The following is a 27990-nucleotide window of genomic DNA, read 5'->3' as shown; positions in this document are numbered from 1 at the left end:
CCTGGTTTAAGTCTACACAACCCCTATGGGGTCCTTGCGTTTTCAGAGTTGCCAGCTGGGCCAGATGCCATTTCTGACTCCCGGGAAGTGGGCTAAAGTTGGATCAGGTGACTTTGCTGGGCGAGTTGGAAGCTGATGTTTTCCTCCTCGTGTCCAGCCGCCAGGATTGGCTGGCAGTGGGGGTGGAGCGGCCAGGGGACACGGAGAAAACTGCCATGGCCGCAGCTGCACGCGCTCGAGTTGCACACTTGCTGAGGCACCTGCAAAGCACAGCGTGAGTACAGGCTGCACCGAGCTCGCCACAGTGGCAACCCTGACTGCAGCACACAGGCAGGCAGGCAGACCCTGACAGCATCACAGTTGAGCTGTGCGGGGCCTGAAACCGTGGGAGGACAGGATGGTGCAGTGTGGTATGGCTTGCATTAAGAAAAATGTTCCCAGAGAAGCCGGCCTGGTCCCACCCAGCATGACGGCAGCTTAGAACTTGGCATTGCCCCTAAGACACTTAACATCAAAGCCTCACATAAATACTGGGTCTGTGTGCCGAGACAGCTCGTTTCTGAGAATACAGTAATGAAGTCACAGGCCACCTAGGGATCTAGTACCGGGACACACCTGTGGCTTACTCCAGCAGATGAGTTGCAGTTACCCTCCCTCACCTGGTTCCTTCCAGAAAGGCTGAGCCCTAAGTGAATGTGTAAGTGCTAGAGTCAGCTTGGGAGCCAGAAGTCTGAGCTGGTGAGTGGGGGTAGGGAAAGGGCAGGGACTGGAGAGGAATTCCGGCAGAGGGGAGAGAGCCACACCAGAGAAGGAGGGTTGTAGTTCCAGGGCCCAGAAGTGTACAGTCTGGGCCCGCCTTCTTAGAAGGCAGTAAGGACTGAGTCGTGAGTAGGAACACGGCTGGTGTGTACTAGCTGGCATGTATCCGCTGCACATGTAGTATTGGTAGCAGTAAATAATCTTTATGGTAACTCTGGCATTATCCTCTAGCATAAGAAAACCACAAAAAGAACGTGTTCGGTGTCACACAGCTGAACAGTGACACAGCCATTTGTTGAACTTTGGCTTTGCAATCCTTGTCCCCTAGCCTACAGTAAAATTGTAAAATTGCACTCTATGAATAACAGAAAGCTACGAAAGCCACATGCCTCACTTCTCCAGGTGATAATTCCATGGCCAAGTAAATGTGCGGAGCTGCTCTCTGTGTTGATGTCTGTGTGAGTGTGTGAAGTGCTTTGAGTCGTCCCTCGAGAGGATCATTCTGTGTTAAACCTGTGCGTTCATACTTAAACAAAAACCCGCCATCGCCATTAGAACCAATGTCACCCAGATTGTGTTTGGGACACCCACATGGGAGGGGATATGGGGTGAGCACAGTTAAGTCAGCACACTCTGCCGTGGGAACTGGCGTGGAAAAGTAAGTGTGGAGTGAGTTTAGAAGCAGTTTGTTAGGCACATGGCTGTCTTGCCTGAGTGCGTGCGTGAGTGTGAGTGCGTGAGTCCTGTTCCTGGAGAGGATAAAAGAGGCCATTTGATTCCCTAGCACTGAAGTTGCAGAAGGTGGTGAGCCACCTTGTGGGTGCTGGGAATCGAACCCAAGTCCTCTGGAAGAGCAGCCAGTGCTCTCCAGCTCTCAGCCTTCTGCCCAGTGCAGTCCCTGAGGTCGCAAAGAAAGGCTTCCTCCCGGGGCCTCAGAAGACTGCCTGAGAACAGACAGGAAAGAACAGGCTAATCTGGAAGGAAAGGGTCAGGAACAAAAGGAAGGTGGATTCCAAGCAGGGAAATCACTAGGGCAAAGTTCATGATGAGGGAGGGAGGTGAGGAGGAAGGGGAGATGGTTAATTTTCCAGGGGCGAAAACCCAAAGATGAAGAAGTGGGCTGGGCTGGGTCTGCACCTTACTTGCCATGGAAGCAGCTTTGAAGGGGTGAGGTCATTGGGAACCCCGCCCCCGCCCCCGCCCCCGCCCCACTGGGAATAGAGCTAACAAAGGTGCAGCGAGAAGCCAGTTTGGAAAGTAGGAAGCATCTGAGTGAGAAATGACGGTGCACGCACACCATGGCAAAAGCTGAGCCGAAAGTGGAGAAATACCTGGGGCCTTGGTTTGTGAGACATAAAGCTTAAGGGAGAAAGAAGGGTCAGATGGCTGAAGGCAGCCAACTGTGTGTGGGGGGGGGTGTGTGTGAATGTATGAGTGTGCGTGTGAGTGTGTGAGAGAGTGTATGAGTGTGTGAGTGTGTGTGAGTGTGAGTGAGTGTGTGTGAGTGTGTATGCGTTTGAGTGTGTGTATGTGCGTGTGAGTGTGTGCGTGAGTGTGAGTGTGTGAGAGAGTGAGTGTGAGAGTGTGTGAGTGTGAGAGAGTGAGTGCGTGTGAGTGTGAGTGTGTGAGAGAGTGTGAGTGTGTGAGAGAGTGTGAGTGTGTGTGAGAGTGTGTGTGAGAGAGTGAGTGCGTATGTGTGTGTGAGTGTGTTGTGTGAGTGCGTGTGTGTGTGAGTGTGTTGTGTGTGAGTGTGAGTGTATGTGTGTGAGTGTGTGTGAGAGAGTGTGAGTGCGTGTGTGTGAGAGTGTGTGTGAGAGAGTGTGAGTGCGTGTGAGAGAGAGAGTGTGTGTGCGTGTGTGTGTGTGAGAGTGTGTGTGTGAGAGAGAGTGAGTGCGTATGTGTGTGTGCGTGTGTGAGTGTATGTGTGTGAGTGTGTGAGAGTGTGTGTGTGTGAGAGTGTGTGAGAGAGTGTGAGTGCGTGTGTGTGAGTGTGTGAGAGTGTGTGTGAGAGAGAGAGAGAGAGAGAGTGTGTGTGTGTGTGTGTGTGTGTGTGTGTGTGTGTGTGTGTGTGTGTGTGGTGGGCAGAACGAGGAAGGAGCAGAAGTGGCTGTCCCGGTCCTCCGGAAAAGAAACTACTGCCTGCCCACGGGGTCCTCTGGGAGAGCTGTGTCACTTAAGATGAGCCACGCCCCCGTTTAAACCTAGACATCATTATCAGGACCCTGGATGATGGATGGGGACAGGAGGGGCTTCACTGGAGACCCCTTCCCCGTTCAACCTCATTGAATAAATCTCTCTCTGCTTTTGACTTTGTCGACTCCTTAATTGGCCTACTAAGGACAAGTGACCCGTCCCACTTAAGGCTGCCAGGCTCAGGCTCCTGTGTGAAAGGCTCAGGAATGAAGTAAAGGTTCCCCTGGAAGCTCTGACTTGATTTCAGGGACCAGGGAGAGTGCTGAGAAAGGAAACAGTTTGCAAATGTAGGCCTGGGGATGGGACTGGACAGGACAGGACAGGAGGAGGGAAATCAACACGGGTGAGCATCCTCAGAAGGCAAGAGAGGACAAAACGGGAACCTCCCCTAAGGGTTACAAGTGAAACAATTAGTCTTAGAACTTTAACACAAATAGTGGGAAGGGGCAGCCATGTCCCCGGCATTATATTTCAGATGTCTGTCTTCCCTTTGCTTCTCTTGTCTTGTCCTTAGAAAGTTTAATTCGGGGCAAGTTCTGGAAAGAGCTAGGTCAGTTGGGCCTGGCCACCTTTCCTGTCCCTGCAGGAAGCAGGTGGCCACTAGGTGGCAGCCTTGCTTTGTATTTGTGTCTTGACCTGGGGAAGGTCTGAGATCCTGATACCCACTCGGGTAACCGCCCTTTTCCCTCCTTGGGTGTTCCAATTCCAGATTTGAATTTTGGCGCGGTGGGGAGCACGCTATGCTGTCAGGTATTTGCCGACATCCCGCTATGGCAAGGTCCTGTGAGCCATAAAAAAACAAACAAATAGGAGCAATTGAAGCCAGAAGGAGGAACTGTTCAAGAAATAGCGGGTGTGGCAGGGAAGGAAGTCTCCAGAAAAGAGAACGTGGCAAGTGCAAGGGCGACCAGGCTTCAGGAAGGAGAAGGTGCCAAGTGTGTGTGTGTAGAGACAGGACCAGCTCACAGAGCCTGGGGCTGCGGTAGAAAGACACGAATAGCTGACCCGGGAAGCCAGGGGGCTAAAAGCTTCTGGAAGCTCAAGTGCAGAGCCAGTTTGAAGATAAACTAAACTAAATCCCTTGAAGAGGAGAGAGAATTACATAGAAAGTTCCCAGGGTTGAAAGCTAGCAGAGTGAGAAGAGCCACGTGGTTTAGTCAAAGCTGGCCGTGCCTAGGTATCACTTCAATAAATGCCCTCATGAAAAGTGTTGCCTCGGCGTTGACAAGACCGAGGTTTTGTCGTTGGTGTGATGGTGAATCTGGAGTTTCTATTGCTTTCTGTTCTTTACTCTGCCAGAGTGACCCCGGTTAGTTAGTCCCGGGATTAGGATGTAGTGTAAGAGTTACTTTAAGGTTTCTTGCTTTTTGTCTTCCTGTTTCTATTTATATTTTTCTTTTGCCTTTTCCCTAGATGCCAGTGCCCAACACATTCTCATACTTACTCCCAAGGTAATGCATTTTGAGTTTTTACATCAGCTTCGGTTTGCTTTCCGCCCACTAGCCTGTGCGGTACATTCGGGTCAGGTGTGGAAAGGGGAAATCAAGGCCTGTGGGAGGGAAGATTATGTAAACAGCAGTGGCTCTCACGGCCAAACTGGTGACACAGGGCTCCAAGGGTGCCAGGTTAGCTGAGTGCGTGACATCTCATGCTAGGCTTTCCGTTTAAAATACAATTATTTTTTCAAAACTGAAAACACACTTGGGATATTTTAAGAATGTTTAGGCTCTTCGGGAACAAGGCTTTGGGTTCAAAGACAACCGTGAAAGCTAAAGTAAGGTGATTGCTAGAAGGGAAAACCTTGTTTTAATCCATGTTTTAAATAATCCATCCCTTAATAATTAAAAGTAGAAACAAAAGTTTTCAGCTGCCACCACCTTAGTCCTTGTCAGACTCCGTGGTCCATAAAATTCCCTGAAGCCTGTCCCCAGGGTGTCACATGAATTATAGAGTCTCTTCTTGGAAGGAGGTGAGCTATATACAGAAAGGGAGGGGAGGTTAGCCGAAGCTAGCTCCTAACAGAGCGCACAGCAGGCCTGGTGAGGAGTTAAAGGGGGCTCAGCGACCAAGGCGCTTTCCTGCTTTGTGAGCACTTCCTCCCTCTAACCACAGGCAGGATTTTGTATTCGACTGTTGTGCTAATTTTTTTTTTTTTTTTTTTTTTTTTTTCCTGCTTGGGGAAAATGGCTTATCGAGAACTCCAACTTAGTGTTTGACCTAAACTTTAGCAGCAGAAGCAGCAACACTAGAAGTCTTAGAGGAATCAGATGCGTGTGGATTTTGATTAGATGGTGCCTTTGCCCTCAGGGAACAACGTAGTGATGGTGGCTTTGTCTAGTTTTGGTGTCTTTTTCTTTAACGGGGGGAAAAAAAATGGGCAGTACAAATTATTCTGTTGACTTCCCTTTATCTTATGCTGATTATAGATAAGTAGAATAAAAGGGAAGGTAAGAGCTCAGGGAGATGGCTCAGCAAGTGAGGACGCTTGACTAGTGTTAGATAGATCCCCAGAGTCTGCATGAACATGGGGCACACAGCAACAATGTGAAATATTGTTAAATATTAAAATATGAAACTCACTGATGGCCCCCTATTGCCCCAATATTGCAATCAGCTTTATACATTGATCTACAGTTTATGTGCAACCATGAAATGCTAGAAAAGGTAACATTTCAGGAAGATATTTATGTTCTATTAAGAACAATGATTTAGGCGTGTTTTATGATGTGTTTCTGATGCTCCTCTCTGCACTTCCAGCCCCTGGACTCTCGCCTTCTGGAAAAACAACAGATTATGCGTTTGAGGTAGATTTCATCAATTCATTCTTTCTTTTATGGGTGGCCTGAGAAACACTGCAGTATTTATTTGCTGATTCGTTACTGATTCATTTGAGATCTGTTGTTAACTGGTGTCCTACAGTCTCAATCCGATCAGGCGCTGTGCAGCAATGTGCATTTGAAGACAGTGGGAACAGGGGTAATGTTTAAAGCGCTGCTGCCTTTCATATAGCTATTAAAATACGGCGAACTCCCAGTTCTACAGACTCTCCAAAGTCTCTGTGTTATATATTGAGTCTCTGAAATTTGCCTTGGGCCTTATTTAAGAAAAGCCATCTTCTGGAAGAAGAGAGAAAGGGCAGCTTATTGTGCTGCACTTTGCCATATAACTACATAATTACTTCAATTGCTTATTCAACTCCCGGCCCCTCCTGTAATGATTATTACAGGTCATTAGGTGCCCTCTGACAGCCCAAACCATATCTGATCGCTGACGCTTGAAAAATGTGTGGTGGTTTCTAGATCAATTAAGAGTGAAAAAGAGATATGGGTGACCCTTTTAGATTGTTTAAATCTCTGTTTCAAAGAGTCATTAACTTTAAAAAAAAAAAAAAAGAAAGAAATCTGAATTTTATCTTTTATCGTGAATCAAACAAACCATGTTTTTGTTGTTGGTTTTGTTTGTTTGTTTGTTTGTTTGTTTATTTTTTGAGACAGGGCACTCGCTCTGTAGACCAGGCTGGCTTCACACTCACAGAGATCCTCCTGCCTCTGCCTCCCAAGTGCTGGGATTAAAGGTGTGAGCCATTAACACCCCGAAAACAGTGGTTGATTTGTCTAACTGAAAAGTGGCCTGTGTACATTAGTATGAAAGCTCTTCTTTTGTATGCCAACTCCGAAGCCCACAGGTCTTGTTTTAGTTAGAGTCCAGCAGAAGGCCTTCAACAGAGCGCCCCTCGGTGGGGTTGGCGGGTGGGAGGCTACGTGGCTAAATGAAGGGGCAAAGCCCTGCAGAACAGAAGTTTCGGTTGGAAAGAAGAAAATAGAGAGTTAGTTTTGCTGGGAGGGTCAGGGGAGACAGACATTTGAAGCTGAAGGAAGAAGTGGGAATTTATTGTGTGTTTGGGAAAAGACACTACACAGTTTCAGTGGGACTGGAGTCGAGGTTTGCTTAAAGAAGCCGGGTGCCAGAATGTGAGAAAGCTGGGGACCACGCTAAAGAGTGGATCATTTATTCTCTAAACAATGAGGAGCCATTCTGGTTTTCCGTAACACGTTGGCCAACTCTAACACACCTAAATCTCCTTTCTTTTTTCAGATGGCTGTTTCAAATATTAGATATGGAGCAGGAGTTACAAAGGAAGTGGGCATGGCAAGTATTTGAGATGTCTGTAGCCTCTGTCTTGGAAACAGGAGCACTAATGGACAGTAATTGAATTCTTTGCTCTTAAAGATCACATTAAACCCTCCCAACGTATCTAGCACAGTGCTAGTGTACTCAAGCCTAACGTATGAGTTCATTTTTATTACAGGATCTACAGAATATGGGCGCTAAGAAGGTTTGCTTGATGACAGACAAGAACCTCTCCCTGCTCCCTCCTGTGCACACAGTCATGGATTCCCTAGTGAAAAATGGCATCAGCTTTCAGGTTTATGACAGCGTGAGAGTGGAGCCCACGGACGAAAGGTAAGGTCCTAGTGTGTGGCGTAGTTACTTAAGCAGAAGCCAACAAAAATGGCTGCTGTGGAAAATCTGTCCCAGGCCTTACTTAACAAATATCTATCTATCTGTCTATCTATCTATCTATCTATCTCTATCTACCTATCTATCTATCTAGATATATATCATAATGCATTTTTGTTTTCTGTTCTCTAAGCTTCATGGATGCGATTGAATTTGCCAAAAAGGGAGCCTTTGACGCCTATGTGGCTGTGGGTGGGGGTTCCACCATGGACACCTGTAAAGCCGCTAATCTGTATGCATCCAGCCCTCACTCTGAGTTCCTTGATTATGTCAATGCCCCCATTGGGAAGGGGAAGCCAGTGACTGTGCCTCTGAAACCTCTGATAGCAGGTAAACGCTGCTCATTTGCTTTCTTTTACAACTGGCAGGGAGGGAGAGAAAGAGGGGAGGAGGGAAGAAGGGAGGGAGGGAGGGAGAGCCTTGGTTACTATGCTAACTATTAATTTCAAAGTCTCCATTCCCAGAACCTCTGCTTTGTTCATTTCAAATCAGTGCACTAGAGAACAAAGCAGAGCAGCACAAATAGACAATTTAGGTCAGTGGGAGCAACCTTGTAATTGTAGGCCATGATGTCACTGCACGGGGGAGGAAGGGTCCTCCTTGACATTTGGTGGGTCCCTCTGTTGACAGCCTTGTCCCCAGACCCATCTGCTTTGCCTCCTCTCCCAGACACCATGGAGCTTGGGGAGAATAATTGTTTTCTCTCAGCGACTCGACCCTTTCTTGCACATAATGGCTCTGCAGCTGACCTGGAGCTTTGTGACTTCCCTGGGACATGTGGCCAGCGTGTGCGTGTTCCCAGTGCTCAGCTCCACTCCAAAAATAGCCGGAACCTTCCACGGGGGCCTCGGGATTTTCTCTTTTCTTCCCTCTCATTTTACAGCCATTGGCACTCTGCTCACAGAAGCTCTGTTGTTTAAATACACTGACTAGGAATAGAGACAGCATTCCGTTTAACTTTCACCTTGCTCACCCCTTTTCTGCCCCTGCTGTAAACAACCCTGGTAGGGACTTGAGGGAGTCAGTGTCAGATGAACGGCTGTGACATGAATGCCCACTCAGCAGGGAGCAGCATAATTGGAGTCTGGCAAATGGAACCCACTGGTGAAGCTGTGTCGGCGTCACACAGAGAGGTGATTAGTAAAGTTTAGAAACTTGACAGAACTACAAAACCACAGGGCCCAGCAAAAGCAGCTCGTTCCTGTGCCTATTGCCAAGAGGGAATAAAGATGTCTTTTAGAGGCAGGATGTGCTAGCGTTCCTACCAGAGGTGCTGGACAAATTGATCTCTGACTCTAGAGAACCAAGCTTCTCAGAGCCCATCACTGTTAATATGGTGCAGACTTCCCACACAGATATGATTAACATATACATGTTAGTACTGACAGATATGATCATCCATTCAACACAGTTGCATGTTAGTACAGACACAGACTACATATGTATAAAACCTTTTACACAGATACAGACTGCATGTGTGTTCAATAAACATGCATGTTAACCATACATGTATGTTAACTTATCATATGTTTAATATAAATTCACAAAACACATTTCTACATATACAGATAGCATGCATAATAAACATACATTCATGTTAACCCCACATACATGTTTATGAAGCCATGTATATTATGTTAGCAGATGTAGATGCCATGTAAATGTTAAGTAGAACACATGTTAATACAGATATGATATATATTAAACATGCATATACATTCAAACATCATAATGTATGTTAAACATATATGTGCTAGCACAGATACAGATTGCATACATGCATAGCCACACACATAACATGCTGAAGAGAACACACAGGGGTATTAATGCAAGCATGGACCTCACATGACTCCTCAGCATATATGTTACACAGATGTCAGACAAACAGCGAGGTCCGTGATGATTGCTTTCTATCTTTGCTCCTTATTGCTGAGGTAGAATTAAATGTCTCCACTGACCTCTGTTCAGATCCCTTCTAACACTAATATTATTTTGTTCAAGTTCCAACTACCTCAGGGACCGGCAGTGAGACCACAGGGGTTGCCATTTTTGACTATGAACATATGAAAGTAAAAACTGGTAAGAATTTTATTCATAATTCTCTTGTAATTCTCTCTCTCACACACACCTTTCTACATCATCCCCTTGTCTTTGAGACTGTCATTTAGAAATCAAGGAATCAAGGGAACTCAGACACACATTTTCCCTTCCCAAGCATATATGAAAATGGGCCTCACACTTCTTGTTGAGAATTACCGGAAAAGTCTATCAAAACGCCACAAACCTCTTTTCATACACATCCTTATTTATGTGCATGTGTAAATGTACTCCATCGCTGTGGAAATGTCAGAGCCCCGGAGCTGGGGTTACAGTCAGTAGTGAGCCCCTTGACCTAAGGGCAATAATTGCTCTTAGCCACTGAGCCATCTCCCTAACCTCAAATGCCGTGAGTTTCAATAGGCCATTGTCCTGCCCATATCAGTGGTTAGAGCAAGGATAAATGGGTGTTCCCTCCCTTTGATATTTTTTTAACATTTTAAATTAATTTATCAAAACATGATTTTATACAATAAGACACACACTTTTCAAGATATTCTAGCAGCAGCTAGCAGCAGATTTTAGACATGCCCATAACGCCACAAAGTTGCCTCGCATTTCTTCCCAGCCAGCCCTACACCCATCTCCAGTTCACGTCTGTTCTGTTTTCCATCTACTTGGTCAATTGGGGGTTACCCCATGACCCCTGACTGCTGTGGTAGAAATGGCCCTCTCCTTGAGTTAGGCTCAATATACTTCTCCTGGCCTTTATAGCAAACTAAGCTGACGTTCAACTGCACATTTTCAAATAACTTCTTCATTTTAACTAAATCCCATGGCCCTTGGCATCGTTAACAAAAACAAGCAACATTTAAATTCAGCCTTCAGGTTTTTAAATGCTCATATACATATTATCTAATCGTATTCTTGCAGCTTCAAGTGTTGTTTGTGTGTGTGTGTGTGTGAGAGAGAGAGAGAGAGAGAGAGAGAGCGAGTGCATGCGCACGTGCATGTGTGCGTACATCTGTGTAAGGCCTAATGGTAGGATAACTCCAAATGGTTAAGTGACTTGTCCAGCGTCACATAGCTAGATGGAGAACAATGGCCAGTGACATGCTAGTGAACAACATCGCAGACTGAATAAGAAATAAACCCGGGTTTGGAGCTCTTGTTAGTTTCTGTGTAGTAATAAGCACCGTCACCGGGGCCCGCAGGGTCCCTCCTCCCGGCGGCTGAAAGAAGGGCAGGGGCTGTCCCTGGGATGCGGGAAGTCAGCGGGCAGGCCACCACTGAAAGCACAGACTCTGGTCTCAGACCCCTTTATGCTGCTCTGTGCATCGCTACATGGAAATGAACCTTTCCTCATAGGTTTGTCTTTAACTTTTTTGTCCTAAGGTTACTTTTATAATAGTGCCACACCTTTAATATACTAAAACTCCTTATGTCCTAGGCATTGCTTCACGAGCCATCAAACCCACGCTGGGCCTGGTTGATCCACTGCATACTCTCCACATGCCTTGTCGGGTGGTTGCCAACAGTGGCTTTGATGTCCTTTGGTAGGTACCGGTGTCACCTGGAGGGGCTTTCCGGACTTGTCTGTGAACAGTATTTTGTCATCCAAGGAGCAGTATACAGTCAGTGATAAGACTTACCTGATTAGCACTACATCACACCCCTCATGCTGGCTGTCATTGTCCCCTCTCCTAGATAGAAACGTTGATGACTGGATGCAGTCAAGTTAGAGCCCAAAAGCCTACCTCAGACAGGCCACCCCACCCTAGACAACATCTGTGACTTAGGGCCACAGAGAAAGGGTCAGTTTAAGATGACATGAAACACCTCTGGACTACACCTGGCTCTATGGCCACGCAAACCAGGGAGGATCAGTAAAGGGGGCTGGACCATTATGCATGTTCTCAGGAACATCACCCCTCGGAAACACTGCACTGTGACATTCACGGATGGAAAGGGAGACTGGGCTCTCGGGATTTGGTAACGTGCCCAGGCTCACAGTCAGCCCCTGTGGTTTTGGCTGTGATGTACCAAGATCCCGTCTGTGTATCCACTGCAGAGCCTGTCCCTGAGCTAGGCCATCATTGCCAGGCTCCTCGGGGAGCACCCCAGGTTTTTTACTCTCGGCCAGTCTCAAACCACCGTGGTTCGTCCGCTGCTCCGAGAACATTTTGCTACATTTTTTGTGTGCTTGAAATCAGAATTTTTTCTTTTTCGTTTTTAATTTTGAGGTAAGGTCTCTCTATACAGCCCTGACTGACCTGGAACTCTCTATGTAGACCAGGCCGACCTCAAACTCACGACCAGGCAGTGGTGGCACATGCCTTTAATCCCAGCACTCAGGAGGCAGAGGCAGGCAGTTGAGTTGTGAGGCCAGCCTGGTCTACAGAGTGAGTTCCAGGATAGCCAGGGCTACACAGAGAAACCCTGTATTGAAAAACCAAAACAAAAAAAAAAAATGAAATGTAGTTATAATAATAAGCTTTGTGAGAGATGAAGGGTGAGGCGGAAGGCAATGCTCATTCCGTGCATTTTAAACATTTCTCTTCAGCCATGCTCTGGAGTCGTACACAGCCATTCCCTATAACATGCGGAGCCCCTGCCCTTCCAACCCCATCCAGCGCCCAGCCTACCAGGGCAGCAACCCAATCAGCGACATCTGGGCAGTCCACGCACTGCGGATTGTTGCCAAGTACCTGCAGAGGTAGGTCACCCTGAGTAGAAAGAGATGCCTGGTGCTGACACAGCGAGAAGACACGGTGTCCCCTGCTCACCAGGGCCATCACTAGGCCTCTGAAGGGGCCTGAGGACAGGCAGGTGAAACCCGGAGCTGCCAGTCCCGAAAGGCAACAGTTTCGGGGATAACTGAAGCATCTAATATGTAAACAGATTTAAAAAGGGGGGTGCTTACCAAAGCCCCCAGGCTAGCCAAACATAGTGGTGCACACCTGTAACCCCAGAACTCAGAGGAGCCTGATACAGGATGAGGCCAGTCTGTGCTACATAGTGAATAGTAAACCAGCCAGGGCGACCAAGCCAGACTTTCCAAATAAGAGCTACAGCAAGGAAGGGGAAAGGTTTTTGAGACCGAGCAGGATTGAGGCCCACACAGGCATATGTTGACTGCATCATCTCCACCCCAAGGGCACGCAGGAGTCACCCACTGAGAAAACTCGAGTGAACTAAAGTCAAGAAAGAAAAACAAAAAAAATGTAGCCACTCAGGAGACAGAAAAGACGGAAGGCGAAAAGGGATCCCCGGGAGCTTTTAAGATTTAAGAGCACAGGACAAACTGGGTGTAGCAGCGACATCTGGAGTCCCGGCTGCTGGGAGCCTGAGGCAGAGGGTCACTCAAGCATGGGAATTTGAGATAGCCTGGCCAATACAACAAGACCTCACGTCTAAAAACGAAAATTTAAATATTGTAAAAGTTGACTGATCTTTACATCTTTTGCGGAATACAAATATGTAAGGATGCATCTTTACAGCCATTATTTATGCAAGAGCGAATGGGAATAGACCCCTGAAACAGCAAAAGCATACGGTCCAATCTCGATCAATGTCACAGAGAGAAAGATGTCTAGGCTGGCTTGGCCTGCAGGGAGCCTGGGGTAACAAGGAGGCTGTTCACAGAGGCGGGCCAGGACATTGTGTCCCTGGTAGCTTTCTATCAGTTGAGCGTCTGACAGTGTATTTATTATGCCCTCGATGAAACCACTGATGAGAAAAATATGTTTGCCTTCAGTTTTCATTGAGAAGACAAGAAGTTGTTTGGGTAACCTGCCTAATTTTTCTTCCTGCTGGGGGACAGTCACCCTTTCCCGCCTTTCCTTAGGGCAGCTCGTTATTGGGGGTGGGGGGATGCCAATGCTGGTGTTTACATAATCCACAGGGCTGTCAGAAACCCCGATGATCTGGAAGCAAGGTCAAGTATGCACTTGGCGAGTGCTTTTGCTGGCATCGGCTTTGGAAATGCTGGGGTTCATCTGTGGTAAGTGAACATGCGATTTATTTTCTTAACTCAAGGTACTGCTCCTAAATTTTAATATATATAATTCAGGGCATGTGGCAGAGTTTAACGATGCTATACAAGGAAGAAACCTAAGGTTTCCCAAATATTTTCTTGATTTGAATTCATGGATTTCCTTATAACAGCTTTTTAAAAAATGCTATGCATATACTATACTGTCTGCTCATATGAAACATATTTAATTCAATGGTTTTTAGTTTATGCACAAAGTCCTGCGACGTTAGTTTTAGAACATTTTATTTCCCCCATTTACAAAACAATCTCACAACCCCACTACTGCTCAACAATGCCCACACCGCCCTCACTGCCAATGCCCACACCGCCCTCACTGCCAATGCCCACACCGCCCTCACTGCCAATGCCCACACCGCCCTCACTGCCAATGCCCACACCGCCCTCACTGCCAATGCCCACACCGCCCTCACTGCCAATGCCCACACCGCCCTCACTGCCAATGCCCACACCGCCCTCACTGCCAATGCCCACACCGCCCTCACTGCCAATGCCCACACCGCCCTCACTGCCAATGCCCACACCGCCCTCACTGCCTAGCGACCACCGAGCAACTTTCCATCTCTGTGGAATTTCCCATTTGGGGCATGTCACAGACATGAACACGCGTGGTCCTCTATATCTACCATGTTTATTTAGACACTGCTAGAACCTACTTCATTTCTTTGTACCCCCAAATAATAGTCTATTGTATGGAGATGCCACTCCCCAACCCCCAACCCCCACCCTGAGACAGGGTTCTCTGTGTAGCCCTGGCTGGCCTGGAACTCACTCTTTAAACCAGAACTCGCAGAAATCTGCCTGCCGTGTGGCAGTTCACTGCCTTTTATAACTCCAGTTCTAGATGATCAAATGCTCTCTTCTGGCCTCCATGAGCACCGCAGGCATGGGGTACATAGACATACATACAGGCAAAACACACTAAGTAAAAAAAAAATATGGGAAGAAAAAACATCTAGAAACTAAATGTTCAATGTGATCATAAGACAAATATATGCATAAAATGGCTAGAAGGAAAGGTAATGTGAATAATTTTTATTTTGTACAAAGAATGTACACAACTATTAAAAACTGCAATTTTAGATATTGCTATCAAGTTGCCTTTGAAAGCCACATGAACACTAGAACTTCTTGAAGCATACTAAGCAGTACCTTTCAGATGCCAAGAGAATTAAGTGCATTCTAAATTATCCAGTCACTTAGAGAAGCAGGACTTTCCCATTTATCTCATGCAGGATACCTGAGAACTTTTGGATAAGTATTCTTGTAATTCATCAAAATACTTCCTCTTATGAAATCTTTTGCTGAGTAAGCATGCAATCTCCTAATAGCCTATATTAAAAGAATGAGACCCCTTTGCTCTTGTTGAGCATTTTATTTTTACAATATTAATTGTGAATAATACATATTAACCTGTTATAACATTTATATTCTGAAACATCTATTAAACCATAATGTCTTCCTAGTCGTTTATTAAAAATTCAAGAGGCTATAAAGTTCCTATTTTCTGGCAAAAGCAAAACCCACTGTGGGCTGGAGAATGAGTTTGGATTCCAGCACACATAAAAGTCTAAAGCTGGGCATGGCCACAACTCCCCATGACCATCACTATGGGGTTCAAAGTCTCTGGGGCTTGACGCTACCAGCCGAGCTGTAGGTTCACAGCCCTGTCTTTAAGGAAGAAAGGATAATAGAGCAGAACACTCAGAATCCACTCACTCCCAGCCTGTGGGAGTGCACACTGCTTTGCAAAGGTAAAATGCAGGCAAATGAAAGTCAGTTAAATAGAACTGGTCAGCTGAGCTTCATAGGCTAGGCCAGTCCTTTTTAATCCAGCGCCGTTAATAAACACCATTTGAAACAGTCTGTCAGTTGTTTGCAGAATGGGTCACTAGTGGATCTAGCAACTCGCTGATCACTGGAGTCAGACCATTTCAGAGGTTTTTGCTAACGAATACACTAAACTTGGAGTGCATCACAGTACATCTCTGCATCCAAGAGGTGCATCTCATGCAACCCCGTGAGGTGGCGGTACAGTCCAGAGACAAGAGAGGCGCTCCTGCACAGTGTCTGTGTTATTGATGTCTGGCATCTGTGTGTCAACAGATTTTTATTTCCACTCTCTTCCAGCCATGGCATGTCTTACCCAATTTCAGGGTTAGTGAAGACGTATAAAGCCAAGGACTACAATGTGGATCACCCTCTGGTGGTAAAAACACTTACTAGTCACTCAGCTAAATCTTAGAACTGTCACAATTCCTCTAGGTGCATTTTTAGTGGGGGTGGGGGTGGGGATGGAACTCGGGGCCTGACGCATACTGTCAAGAACTGTGTCACTGAGCTGTACCCCAGCCCGTGCTGTGAGCTGTACTGTTCTGCGTACTCTATCTAGAGTGTTAAGGAAGAAGGCTTTTCTGTCCATCTCTTCCCAGCCCCATGGCCTCTCCGTGGTGCTCACGTCTCCAGCTGTGTTCACCTTCACAGCCCAGATGTTTCCAGAGCGGCACCTGGAGACAGCAGAAATATTAGGTATGACCCATTACTCACAAACCTGTGGCCCTCCGAGGTGGAGGGTTGTAGTTGGTGCTTCCTTGGGGACACCAAAGTCACGGAGACTTACTATTGATTATGAATGCTCGACCTTAGCGTAGGCATGGCCCACTAGCACTTTTAACTTAATTTAACCTGTTTCTGTTCATCTACGTTCTGCCTTGGGGCTTTTTACCTTTCTTTCATTCTGTATGTCCTACTTTCCTGCTTCCTACAGGTCTGGCTGGCTCCTGGCATCTACCTCCCTGTCATCCCCTTTCTTTCTTCTTCAAGCCTAAATCCCTCCTCCTACTTACTCTCCCTGCCCAGAAGTTCTGCCTCCTCCCTCACTTTTTATTAGGCCAATCAGGTGCCTTAGGCAGGCAAAGTAAAAACAGCAATGCATCTTTACGTAATCAAACAAATGCAATACATCTTTACATAGTTAAACAAATATTCTGCAACAGAGTATTTCCTGTGAGCAGTAACAAAAGCTATCTCTTTGGAGTAGCTCAGTCATGAAACGTTAACAACTTGCCTGAAGCTCTGGGCAGCAGGCATTAAATACCATAATTTTAGGGTTCTCAGGATCCGTGATGGACTGGAACGGAATATACTGATTCTATTGTGTCCTGATGCTATTTGCCCTGCTTTTGCCTCTAAAGAAAGTATCGCTTTCTTTAGTAATGCTGAGTTGCTGATAAAATAAGTCAAGAAAGCAGCAGTAACTCCCAATCACAGAGAAGCTGAGCAAGGGATAAAAGCCATTCCAAATGAGCAACCTATTTGCCATACTGTCAAGTATGTAACCTCTCTAGTGAGAAGCCCACTGTGCTTTTGACTCTTGCAGAAATGAAATTATACTCTGGATAGCTGTAGTAGGGATTAAAAATAAAAAAAAAAAAGAAATCTTAGTATTTTTCTGAAACAAGAACTCTTTTTTTAGTGACTTGGAGAACTTGATCAACGTGTAAAATGTCTTCTTGCCCTACTTGTGTTTAGGGTGGGTAGGAAAAGAAAGGCTATAATGAAAACTCCATTCTTCATTATGCCCTTGTAGCTTGAGCCGTTGGAAAGATTATTCCCAAGGAGGCAGGAGCGACCGCAGACACCCTCCCACAAGGCTACTGCCAGGCCCTCCCTCTCACACCAGCCCTTTGTGTGCCCCACAGCTCCAGGTGTATGCTGGGAATGGTCATGTCAGAGACCCCGGACTTGGAGCCAAACCCAGGCTTCTGTTACCAGGGCCTGCCTCCCTTTCTCCTTTAGGGAGGGGAATGTGCCGGGGTGTAGCTGTGGCCTTTGTAAATACAAGAACGGTGAAGATTAAAGGGGGAGTGTGTGTCCCAAACTGTAGGCGAGACCTACTGTAAATGGAGGAGACCTTAGTGAACTTACAGGGCATGTTCCACAGCAGATCCTCTGTTACAGAAAACTGGGAGAACGCAACAGCTCTTCCTAACCGCTTAGGCCATTTTCTTTCATAGCATCTTTTTCTTTTCTAAAAACATGCTTCATAGGAAAGCATGGACGTTTGTATGGTGTGTTCAATGGCAGCTATCCCAGGATCATAAACCCGCAATCCCATATCCCGTGTCACACCTCTACCTAATCCGCTCTTAGCTACCGCTGGGTATTGCAGACGATCTTGCCAGGCCTGGTTTGCCTTTCATCCTGTTGCTCTCCGTCTGGCCCCATATCGGCTTCCGTTTACCTACTTCTGGAACTAAAGCTGCCCTGACCCTCACAGAAGGAAGAGGCTTGGGTCTGACTAACCGTGTGCTGCAGCGAGGAGGAGGAGGAGGGGGAGGAGAAGGAGGCGCCTCTCCTTTGTGGGCATTTTGTTAACGCATGGTCCAATGCTACCCTCGTTTGCAGAATGCTAGTCGTGTGGGCTGCACAGGCGTTCTACTTAGATAAATGGGCGGCAGGGTGGGTGCTAAGTACAGGGTGGGGTAATCCCTTTCCCCTGGGAAGTTCACACTCCCCTGCCTAAGAACAGAACTCCATGCCCCTTCTGTACCGACATCTCTAATATTGTTTGTGCTATGAATCATTAAACTTCTGTCCTTAAAAAGTCTCCAAACCTTGGCAACCTACTTCACGTCGTCATCGTCACAGGAAGCAGGATTCTCAGAGTCTTCGCGTTCTTTGTTCTGCCTGGCTGGCACTTAGACATTTACTAAGAGGAACATCCCCCATCCTTTGGCAACATAGACAAAAAAGAAAGAAAGAAAGAGGAAAAGGAAAGCTTTCTTTCCCAGTCGCATGTAACACAGTTCTGTTATCGTATTTTCTCCTTTTTGGTGGTTAACATGTGGCATTTGCCTCGGGTTGCTTAAGGCAACACCCTTGCCTCAAGGTGTTTCCAAAAACCTTGTGTTTTCTGTGTTGCTCTTAGAAGACAGGTACACCTCTAGATGTCAGTAAATGCCAACTCCTGAAACTGTAAGCTGTGCCCGACCCTTCCCCCCACCCCCCACCAGATGTGGCAGCCCCCACCCTCCACCCCCACCAGATGTGGCAGCCCCCACATCCTAGCACCAGCCACCTTTCCTGCCCTCTGTTCAGTACCCTCCTTTCTTGGCCCTGTCACTCTGCTCCCTCACCACATGGGGTGGACAGGGAGAAATCACAAGTCCCCAAAACTGTGAGAACTGAGTGCCCCAGCCAGCTTAAAGAGCCGTTGGCGGCTCAGCCTGGTCTCGCCATCTGTAGGCTTGACCGCTGACCACAGGTGAGCCTAGCAGTGCCCTGGGCCTTGGTGTCTGGAGGTGGCATTGAGTACAGTTTACGTACTCAGCTGATATTGTGACTGAAGTTGTCTCCCTCTCTTCCAATGGTCTCCACCTTTCTTCTAGGAGCTGACATCCGCACTACCAGGACCCAAGATGCCGGGCCTGTGTTGGCAGATACCCTCCGACAATTCCTGTTTGACCTGAATGTGGATGACGGTCTTGCTGCCCTTGGTTACTCCAAGGATGACATCCCTTCACTGGTGAAAGGGACACTGCCCCAGGTAAGATGCACAGCATGGCCTTCCTGCCACTACACACAGAGCTGGTGGGAACCAACCAACACCTTGGATCTTCTAGTGACCTTGTAACACCCCTCTCGGCCGCTAGAGAACCCACAGTGCAAAAGCAGCCTGGTCCCTGCGCCTTAATGTTCATCCATGTGACCAAACTGAAAGGATCCCTTGTGAAAACTCCAATCTGACTTGAGCTATGTAAGCCCCGCCCTTTCCCACACTTCCGCTGTTTCAGGAGCTCCCCATAAGACGGAGCAAAGCCATTCCAAAAGGAACGCCCATGGTATTTTCCACTATAAATCATCACAGCCTCCCACTGTTCTGTAGAATTCAAGCATGGCTCTTAAGTTGAATTTATTCCAAGTTTGCACTTGGATCATTTGGGGAAACTGTATATTTCATACACATCTGTGCCCCCTCTGAGCCTTATTTCATTTATTCAGAGTTTGCTAAAGAAAATACACTAAATGACTCATATTTATAAAGTATGGCTATTAAACTCCCTCCCCCAAGAACTACATGAAGATGTGACCTCTGCCTGGACCTTTCTGGACCTACACCACATCACAATGGGCCAAGGTCCTGATTTGTTGCAATGAACTATAAAGTAGGGCGCTGGGATCCTCAAGCACCGAGTCCATGGGCTACACCCTGCTTACCACACCCAGTGTGCTCCCTGAGTCCTAGTCAACGCGGAAGAACAGGAAAGCAGGGGTCACCGTGCGGCTCGTTTGACCAGCGTTAAGCCTTCATAGCTAGACTACCCACAGGGCCAGCCAGCGGTGACTTCCCCTCATGGCACTCCAGGAAGGCAAGGGCTCAGACTAGCCCCATCTTCCCCAGCCCATCACTGTGCAGACTGTTGAGGACCTCACCACTCACAGATGTTTGTACAGTTCCAGCTCACAGGTTCCTATGCCCACAGAAGCAGTGAACAAAGTCATTTGAGGCAACGGAACCTAGGAAAACTGGAAACACACCCCATCTAACTGGAGGAGCAACCTTTAGCAACAATTATTATTACCATTAAGTATAAGTTTAGATTCCTGGGTGGGTAGACTTTGCTACTTTTAAGAAAAATCATCAGCTGGGTGCTCCCGGATTCTTGGCTTCTCAGTGTGCTTACTAGTGAAATACAGCCCATGGGCTCCTGGTTTCCCTGACTTAGATTCAAGGCCAGTGGATCCAATTGCATCTGACCATATAACGAGTGAGAAACACAGGCATCTCGAGATACAGCGTAGGTGCTGAGCCACCCCACACATCCACAGTTCTAGCCTGCCGAGCCAAATTGTAAGACCACGCAAGGCCGTTGTAGCTGTTCTAGCCAAGCCTACTGAAGAAAGCAGGACTTTTCCTTGCTCCTCCATCCTCCGCTGCACCCAGAGCAGGCTAGCAGACTTGTGGAATGAACCCATGCTTGCAGCTTCTCCTTCCGAAACCTCGGTCCAGGTGAGCCGGTGGTTGGTGGTGGTAACTAGAACTAAGTGTTTCCTAAGATGGAGCGAACCAAAGACAGCTGTGGGAACTTGTCCAGGAATTCTGCAGACCTAGGGGCCACCATGACTTCAATGTGGCTTCTGGTTTCATGTCTCAGGGATACTGTCTCTGCTGAATTTATCCCAGGGCTATGATCAAGAATACAAACATGCCAAGGCCGATGAGGTGATTCAGCATGTGAAGATAACTCGCGGCTAACCCTGAATGACTTGAGTCAATTCCTAGGACCCACGTGGTAGAGAGAACTAACTGACTGCCACAAATTGTCCTCTGACCACCACTCATGTGCCCTGGGGCACACACATGCATGCACATAATAAATAGTAATGCGGTTTTTAAACATAAAAGAATACGAATTTGCTTACTGCCAAGAATGATTATGCTAGTTTTTGAAACTTGAAACCAACAGGAATCCCCATAGGAGGGAAAATCCCAACTGAGGAATTGCCTCCATTGTTGCTCTTGTCTGTAGGACTTTTTTTTAAATAATGATGTGGGCGGGCCCACCCCGCTACCCCTGGGCAGGTGGCCTTTAGTGCATGTAAGAAAGCCAGCTGAGCAAGCCCTGGAGAACGGGACAGGAGGCAGCCCCCACCCCCATCGCGTTCTTATTCAGTGCCTGCTTTGACTCCTCTTGATGACAAACTAGAATGTATAAACCAAAAGAAACCCTTTCCTCCCCAAGTTGCTTTTGGTCATGGTGATTAGCACAGCAACCAAAACCAAACTAGGGCAGAAATCAGCACCAGAGAGTGTGATATTGTGGTTGACGGACACGGCCATGAAGTTTGGGGGAGAATTGTGGAAGAATTTGGGAACGTTGGACTTGAAAAGGCCACTGGGTGCTCAGAGCTTACGGAGCTATTATGGGAGCCCGGAAGAAAAACTGTGTTGAAGAAAGGGGCAGATGATGGAGGTCTGGCTTTCCAAGTTCACTGGGAAGATAGAGAGTCCCTCAAAGCCTATTGAGCCATTTGGTTGAGATTTTGAATTAAGAATCCAAGAGATCAGCACCACCGGAGTGGAGCCTTTGCTTTCCTGAAATAATTGATTCTGGTTAGCTGGGGCTGGAAATCAACTGTGATTAACCTCAGAGACCAATATCCCGGAGAGACTTCCTAGGGATTACTTCCCCAGGGTCAGCACATAGACGCTGTGGTCCAGAGGGGCCCACAGCTGCATCTCAAGCTGGTGGCCAAACTTGGCAGTGTGTCAGAGCCTCCCACATGACTCGGTTTTGGCAACATGAGAGCAAGCCACCAGGAAACAGCCATCACTGCTTCTGGTCCTGCCTCCAGATTCCTGCCCCGAGCTCCTGCCCTGCTTTCCTGAAGTATTAGCCTGTGACCTGGAGAGATGTTAAGATGAAGTAAGCCCTTTCCTCCCCCGAGTTGGTTTTAGTCAGTGTTTTATCGCAGCAACAGAGAGTCCTCGACAGAACAGAAATAACCTGCAGACGAGGAGCTGGTGTGAGGGCTTTTATTTTCCTTCTTGGCAGCAGTGAACATTTTACAGGAATGCCATGGCAACCTCGGAATTTTACACATACAGTAGGCCAGTCTCTGCTCATTAATATCTACCAGATTTAAGGTAGTGGATACACTGGTCCCTGCAAAGAGCCTGGCCAGAAAGTTTGTTTTACATAGTCCGTGTTTGATAGAGACTCTTTTATGTTCAGCAGCCAGGGGTCAGTTTTCTCTAGAAAGAACGAGCAGGCCAGTTTTCTTAACCAAACACGAAGCGAGTGGCAGTCTTGCATGCAGAGGCTTCTAACTAACTGCATGGGCCAGCTGCAGAGGGAGCAGGCAAGAACAAATTAATCTTTGGAGCTAGATTTCCGAAACCTCTGGAAAGAAACATTTACATTTCAAATGAAAACATTTCATTACTGGGGAGAGCTGTCTGCCCAAATGAGCACCCACTCTCGGTAGACAGACCAAATGCTATCATTTCGTGAATGTGCTAAAAGTAGAAGGGTTTATTTCAGTGCCCATGCTAATCAGTTGCTCTTTGGTCTTCATGTCTGTAAATAATAGCACATTGCACAACACACCTTCATTCTGAAATCATTTGGCCTTTATTTGGCATAGGATCACACACTTTGTGTTTGCCCAATCACTGGGATTGGAAATGGGAAAGAGAAGGCTAGAGAGGCTTGAATAACTGCTCCTCAAAGTCCAGAGCTGCCTCCCCAAAGAGGAAAGATCCTGGCCAAAGACTCCGAGCTCATCAGAGGACTCTTCTTTGTTAAACAAAGTGTTGTTACCATCATCACCATCATCTCAGGCCATAACACATACCAAAAGCCAGCTCTTCGTCCTGCCACAGACTGGATGGATGGGTGGGCGGGTAGATGGATGGGTGGGTAGGTGGATGGATGGATGGATGGATGGGTGGATGGATGGATGGATGGGTGGGTGGGTGGATGAATGGGTGATAAATAGACAGACAGACAGATAGGCAAGCAGGTAGGTGGTAGGTAGACTGACTATAAAATAAATGATCAACTGCAAATAGGTAGATGATAAATAGATAGGTATGTAGATAGGATAGACAATAGATAGATGGTAGATTGATAAATAACTATTAATAAGATCTGCTAGAATATAAAAATTTTGCCTTTGTCTCATCTATATTCAGCAGTGTTTCCTCTCACTTTCTGTAAGATGTCATCCATCCCTCCATCCCATTTTTATTTTTAATTGTAGTAAATTAAAACTATTTTATCATTATAATGACTTCATGTACATAGTTCAATGGTACTTAATATATCCATGGTGCTGTGCAATAACCACTATCTGCTGTTGAACTTTTTGTTTTTGCATCCCAAATAGCTCTCTATCCACTGAACAGCTGCTTCATTGCCTTTCTCACAGTCCCTAGTACTTAAGATCTTTTCCCTGTCTCTCAAAATGCATCACGTACATGGCACCACATGTACATGGGATCGTACAGTGCCCGTCGTTCTGTGACCGGTGTATTTTATTGTAATGTGTTGACCAACATCGTAGCATGTGTCAGAATTCTGTTCCTGTGTATGGCTAAGTAATAATATTTCCTTGTGTGGATACACTACATTTTGTTTATCTATCCCATACGTGTGTTAAAAGACATGTGGGTTGTTCCTACCTTCTGGCTATTTTGAACACTATGCACAAGTATATTATCTTAGTTAGGGTCCCTACTGCTGTGAAGAGACACTGTGACCATGACACCTCTTACAAAGGAAAACATTTAATTGAGTGGCTTACAGTTCAGAGGTTCAGTCCGTTATCATCATGGAGGGCAGCATGGCAGCCTGCAGGCAGATGTGGTGCTGGAGGGGAGCTCTACATCTGGATCAGGAGGGCCTGGCTTGAGCTCTGTGTCATATCCAAGGAGTCTTATATTCTTTCAGGGGTTTTAGGGCTTGTGCCTGGAGAAACAGGCAGTGGGCTTGTACCGGTGAGATATAAGAATTTTCAGATGATGGTCACTGGTGGGATGGAGTGCCTAAGTAATGAAATAGGAAGAAATCCCATAGGGACCATGTGCAGGGAATTCCAGTGAGGGTAGTCGAGAGTCTGTTGTGGCATCCCCAGCCCAGGCATGGCAGCTAGGGAAAGAATAGATGAAGAGAAAGGCTAAAACATAAACGGGATGGTGGATCTGGGTGTGGTGATGCACACTTGCCATCCCAGCACTCTGGAGGTAGGAGCAGAAGGATCTGATAAAGAGTGAATTTGAAGCCAGTCTGGGCTTCATAGGATCCTGTCTCGAGTAAACTAGTAGGGGAAGTGAGGAGGGGGAGTGGGGAGGGGGAGTGAGCCAGAGGGAGGGGGAAGAGGGTACATGAGCTTGTGGGAAGGGGGGGCGCGGTGGAAGGACTAGGGAGTGGATTAGTAGGAGAAGGGGGATGTGAACCAGTGGGGGGGGGGGTGAACCGGTGGGGTGGGGGATGAGCTAGTTGGGGGAGGGAGGGTTGAGAGACAGAGCCAGATTGAGAAGATATCAGATATCATGGCTTTTTTGGTTGTTGTTGTTATTGTCCTTTCTGAGACTGAATCTCGTGTTTCCCCAAGATGGTCTTGAATCTAAGGATGACCTTAGATTTCTGACCCACCTGCCTCTATCTCCTTAGTACTAAATCAGCAGCAGGGGCCACCATTCCTAGTTTTTGTTCTGTTGGAAACAGAATCCGAGCTTCTCACATAACTAGGCAGGTACTCCACCAGCTGAGCTACATGGCAGCCCCAGACTTTATCCAGAGCTTGTTAAGCCCAGGTCTCTGCTAAGGCAAAAAGCGAGCTGGCTACTGTGAAGAGAATAACCTCTAGGGGGCGATAGTGGAGCAAAAATGGAAACAGCCCATTGTGGGCCAGGGCTGGTGGTGCCTTGGAGATGGATTACTTAAAGGGGTTCGATTCATCTTGAAGGTGGCTCTAACAGACTTGCATGTACACGACTATATCCTTGAGATGTTTTGTTGTTCTCTGAACTACCCACTGAGTGTCATTGCTGAACTGAAGAAAATGGGAGGGACTGGACAGAGTCAGCAGTCCGTCTTGTGTATGGGACCTACCTGTCAGATGCCGGTATCTCCCCCCTCACCATCTTCATTAACTCAACAGTTAACTGCTGATAATGCATTTACTGTATGTGGAGCATTGTGATGGGTACCAGACCAGAGCACCAAACACAGCCAGGCTTTCATCCTGTGCTTGCCGGCTAATGGGGTATACACCCAAACCCCTGCTGTGTGATGGTTCATCTAGGGGGCAGGTAACAGTATCTTTCAGTCACATAGTCATAGGCTGTTGACATCACCAACTCCACCCATGATGAGCGCCAGAGAAATTAAGTAAAACGCTAACCCGATTTGGAAAAGTAAATAGGAAACTTTGGTTCATGGATTCCTGTCGCACATAGCCTAAAGGGTCCTGTCCTGCAGAAAGTCCTTTTGGATGCATCTTAAGACCCAGTTGTGAAGTAAGTTGTCTGGAGACGAGAATCAGCAGTTACATTTTTCTTAGCAGCCCTGTCATACATTACCAGGGATAAAATTGTCCATACAGGGACAGCTGGCACAGGCCATTGGCAGGTCCAGCTTGATCAGTGGACAGAATGGTCTGTTCTATACATTTGAGCAGAAGGCAAAGGCTGGTAGCTTCCAAAAGCCTCGTGAGAAAGAAATAGTTCTTGAGAATCCTGAGCTGGGAATTAGACCAAGCCAGTCAAGGAAGACAGCTTGGGACCTGGGGCTGGAGAGTTTCTTTGCTCATTGTGATTTTTGTTTTTTTGGGGTTTGTTTTGTTTTTAGCTAGAAGATTTCTATATACCCCAGGCTGTCTTTGAATTCATTATTCCCTGACCCTCAAGTGCTGGGTTACACCAGGTATTTCTATAGAGTATTTAAAGTATCTAGTCACTGTTTCTGATGACCAAGCTAATTTCCATAAGCATTTAGTATTGACACTGTCGCTTCCAAGTTCCAGATAACCTCCTTTTTTTACTGTCTCAGGAAAGGGTCACCAAGCTTGCACCCCGTGCCCAGTCAGAAGAGGACTTGTCTGCCTTGTTCGAAGCATCAATGAAACTGTACTAACTGTCAGCAGAAACAATCACTGTCGCCTTCATAACACAAGTCACAGATAGGGGAAGTGGGTCACCTGCTGCTGGCTTGAATGCGATGTGATTCTAACCGGGAGATTCCTTGATGCTCATGAAGTAAAACCTGGGGGCCACACCTCAGGGGTCAGTGTCCCTGCACCAAACCCGGCTGAACACGCTGGCTCTCAGTCTGTGTGTCAAATGGACAAACACTGTCTATGCATAGCCTGTGTCTAGAAGTTTATCCTGCATAAATACTAGCATTAGTGTGCAAAAAAAAAAATGACCAGAATATCTCTGACAGTACTTTTGGGGGTAATAAAATTTAAAAGTCTAAATATGGTAGAATACTTTGGTGTTATTAATAAAGATGAAGTAAATCTCTTGGAAATATATGTCTGCTTCATAAAAGATGTTGGCAGGAAACAAGTGGCAACAATTATACGTTAGTATGGTTTGACTCACCTTTTAAACTAGATATTAATGTGTCTAGATAGAGAAAAAGATATAATGCTAAAAGATGTCATTGAAGAAATGAAGTTGGGTTACAGATAATCAAGGGGAAATGTGCGTGTAGTGTTTCATGCTTTCAGTTTTTTATGATGCTGAGATTAGAACTCAGACCCTTGCACACATTAGGAAAATGATCTAGAGCAACGCCCTAGGCCCCTAGACTTTCAGGCAGAGTCTCAGTGTGTAGCTGTAGCTTAAGGCTGGCAGACTCTCTGTAGCCAAAGCTGGTCTTGAATTTGGGGTCTTTCTGCCTCTGTCTTCGCAGCACTGAGATTATAAATGTGCACCACGCCTGGCCTATTCTCTCACTTTATAGTTCCTGAATGCCTATATTGTCTGAGTTTGTTAAAGAAAGCCATTTCCTAATCTTAAAGGGGAAGGTGAAGTTGAGAAGATAGTTCATTAGGTAAAAAAGCGCTCATCATTCATGCATGAATACCTGAGTTCAGAGCCTCCCCACATCCATCCATGTAAATGACAGCCACAGCTTCATACGTCTGTAACCTTGCCACTGGGGTGGCAGGTAGAGACTAGCAGATGCCCAAGGCCCACCGTCAGCCACTCCAGATTCACTAAGAGACACTGTCTCAGAAAAGGTGGAGAATACAACAAGGCGCCCAGTGTCAACCTTTGTCTTCCACATACGCATATACACATGTACAGTGTGCAGCTACACACACATGTGCACCCACATATACCACACACACAAAGAGAAGGAGGGGCTTGGATATAACTCAGTGGTAGAGCACATGCTTGGCACATGACACATGCACAAAGTGAACACACACACACACACATTCACACACACCTACACCTACACACACACACATTCACACACACACCTATACACATACACACACTCACACATTCACACACACACTCACACACATACACACACCTACATACACACACTCACATACACACACACATGCACACACTCACACACACACTCATATACACACACACCTACATACATACACATACTCACATACACATACACACACTCACACATGCACACACTCACATACACACTCATATACACACACACCTACATACATACACATACTCACATACACATACACACACTCACACATGCACACACTCACACACACACTCACACACATACACACACCTACATACATACACACACTCACATACACACACACATGCACACACTCATATACACACACACCTACATACATACACATACTCACATACACATACACACACACATGCACACACTCACATACACACACACAAGCAC

General features: G+C 46.6%; 1 protein-coding gene across 1 annotated transcript; it reads left to right on the top strand.

Moving 5' to 3' along the window:
- Positions 1 to 215: 215 nt before the first annotated feature.
- Positions 216 to 26604, top strand: Adhfe1 (alcohol dehydrogenase iron containing 1). Its single transcript, XM_051197292.1, has 14 exons — positions 216 to 274; positions 4366 to 4403; positions 5710 to 5756; positions 7048 to 7101; positions 7262 to 7416; positions 7607 to 7803; positions 9475 to 9552; positions 10961 to 11066; positions 12074 to 12226; positions 13415 to 13513; positions 15695 to 15773; positions 15997 to 16093; positions 18955 to 19112; positions 26125 to 26604. Exons 1-14 carry the CDS (start codon positions 216 to 218, stop codon positions 26206 to 26208), a joined length of 1404 nt encoding a protein of 467 aa, XP_051053249.1. The 3' UTR covers positions 26209 to 26604.
- The last annotated feature ends 1386 nt before the right edge of the window (positions 26605 to 27990 follow it).

Source organism: Phodopus roborovskii, unplaced genomic scaffold (assembly GCF_943737965.1).
Source record: "Phodopus roborovskii unplaced genomic scaffold, PHOROB, whole genome shotgun sequence".
Taxonomy (NCBI): Eukaryota; Metazoa; Chordata; class Mammalia; order Rodentia; family Cricetidae; genus Phodopus; species Phodopus roborovskii.
This window is presented reverse-complemented; position numbering and strand designations above follow the sequence as displayed.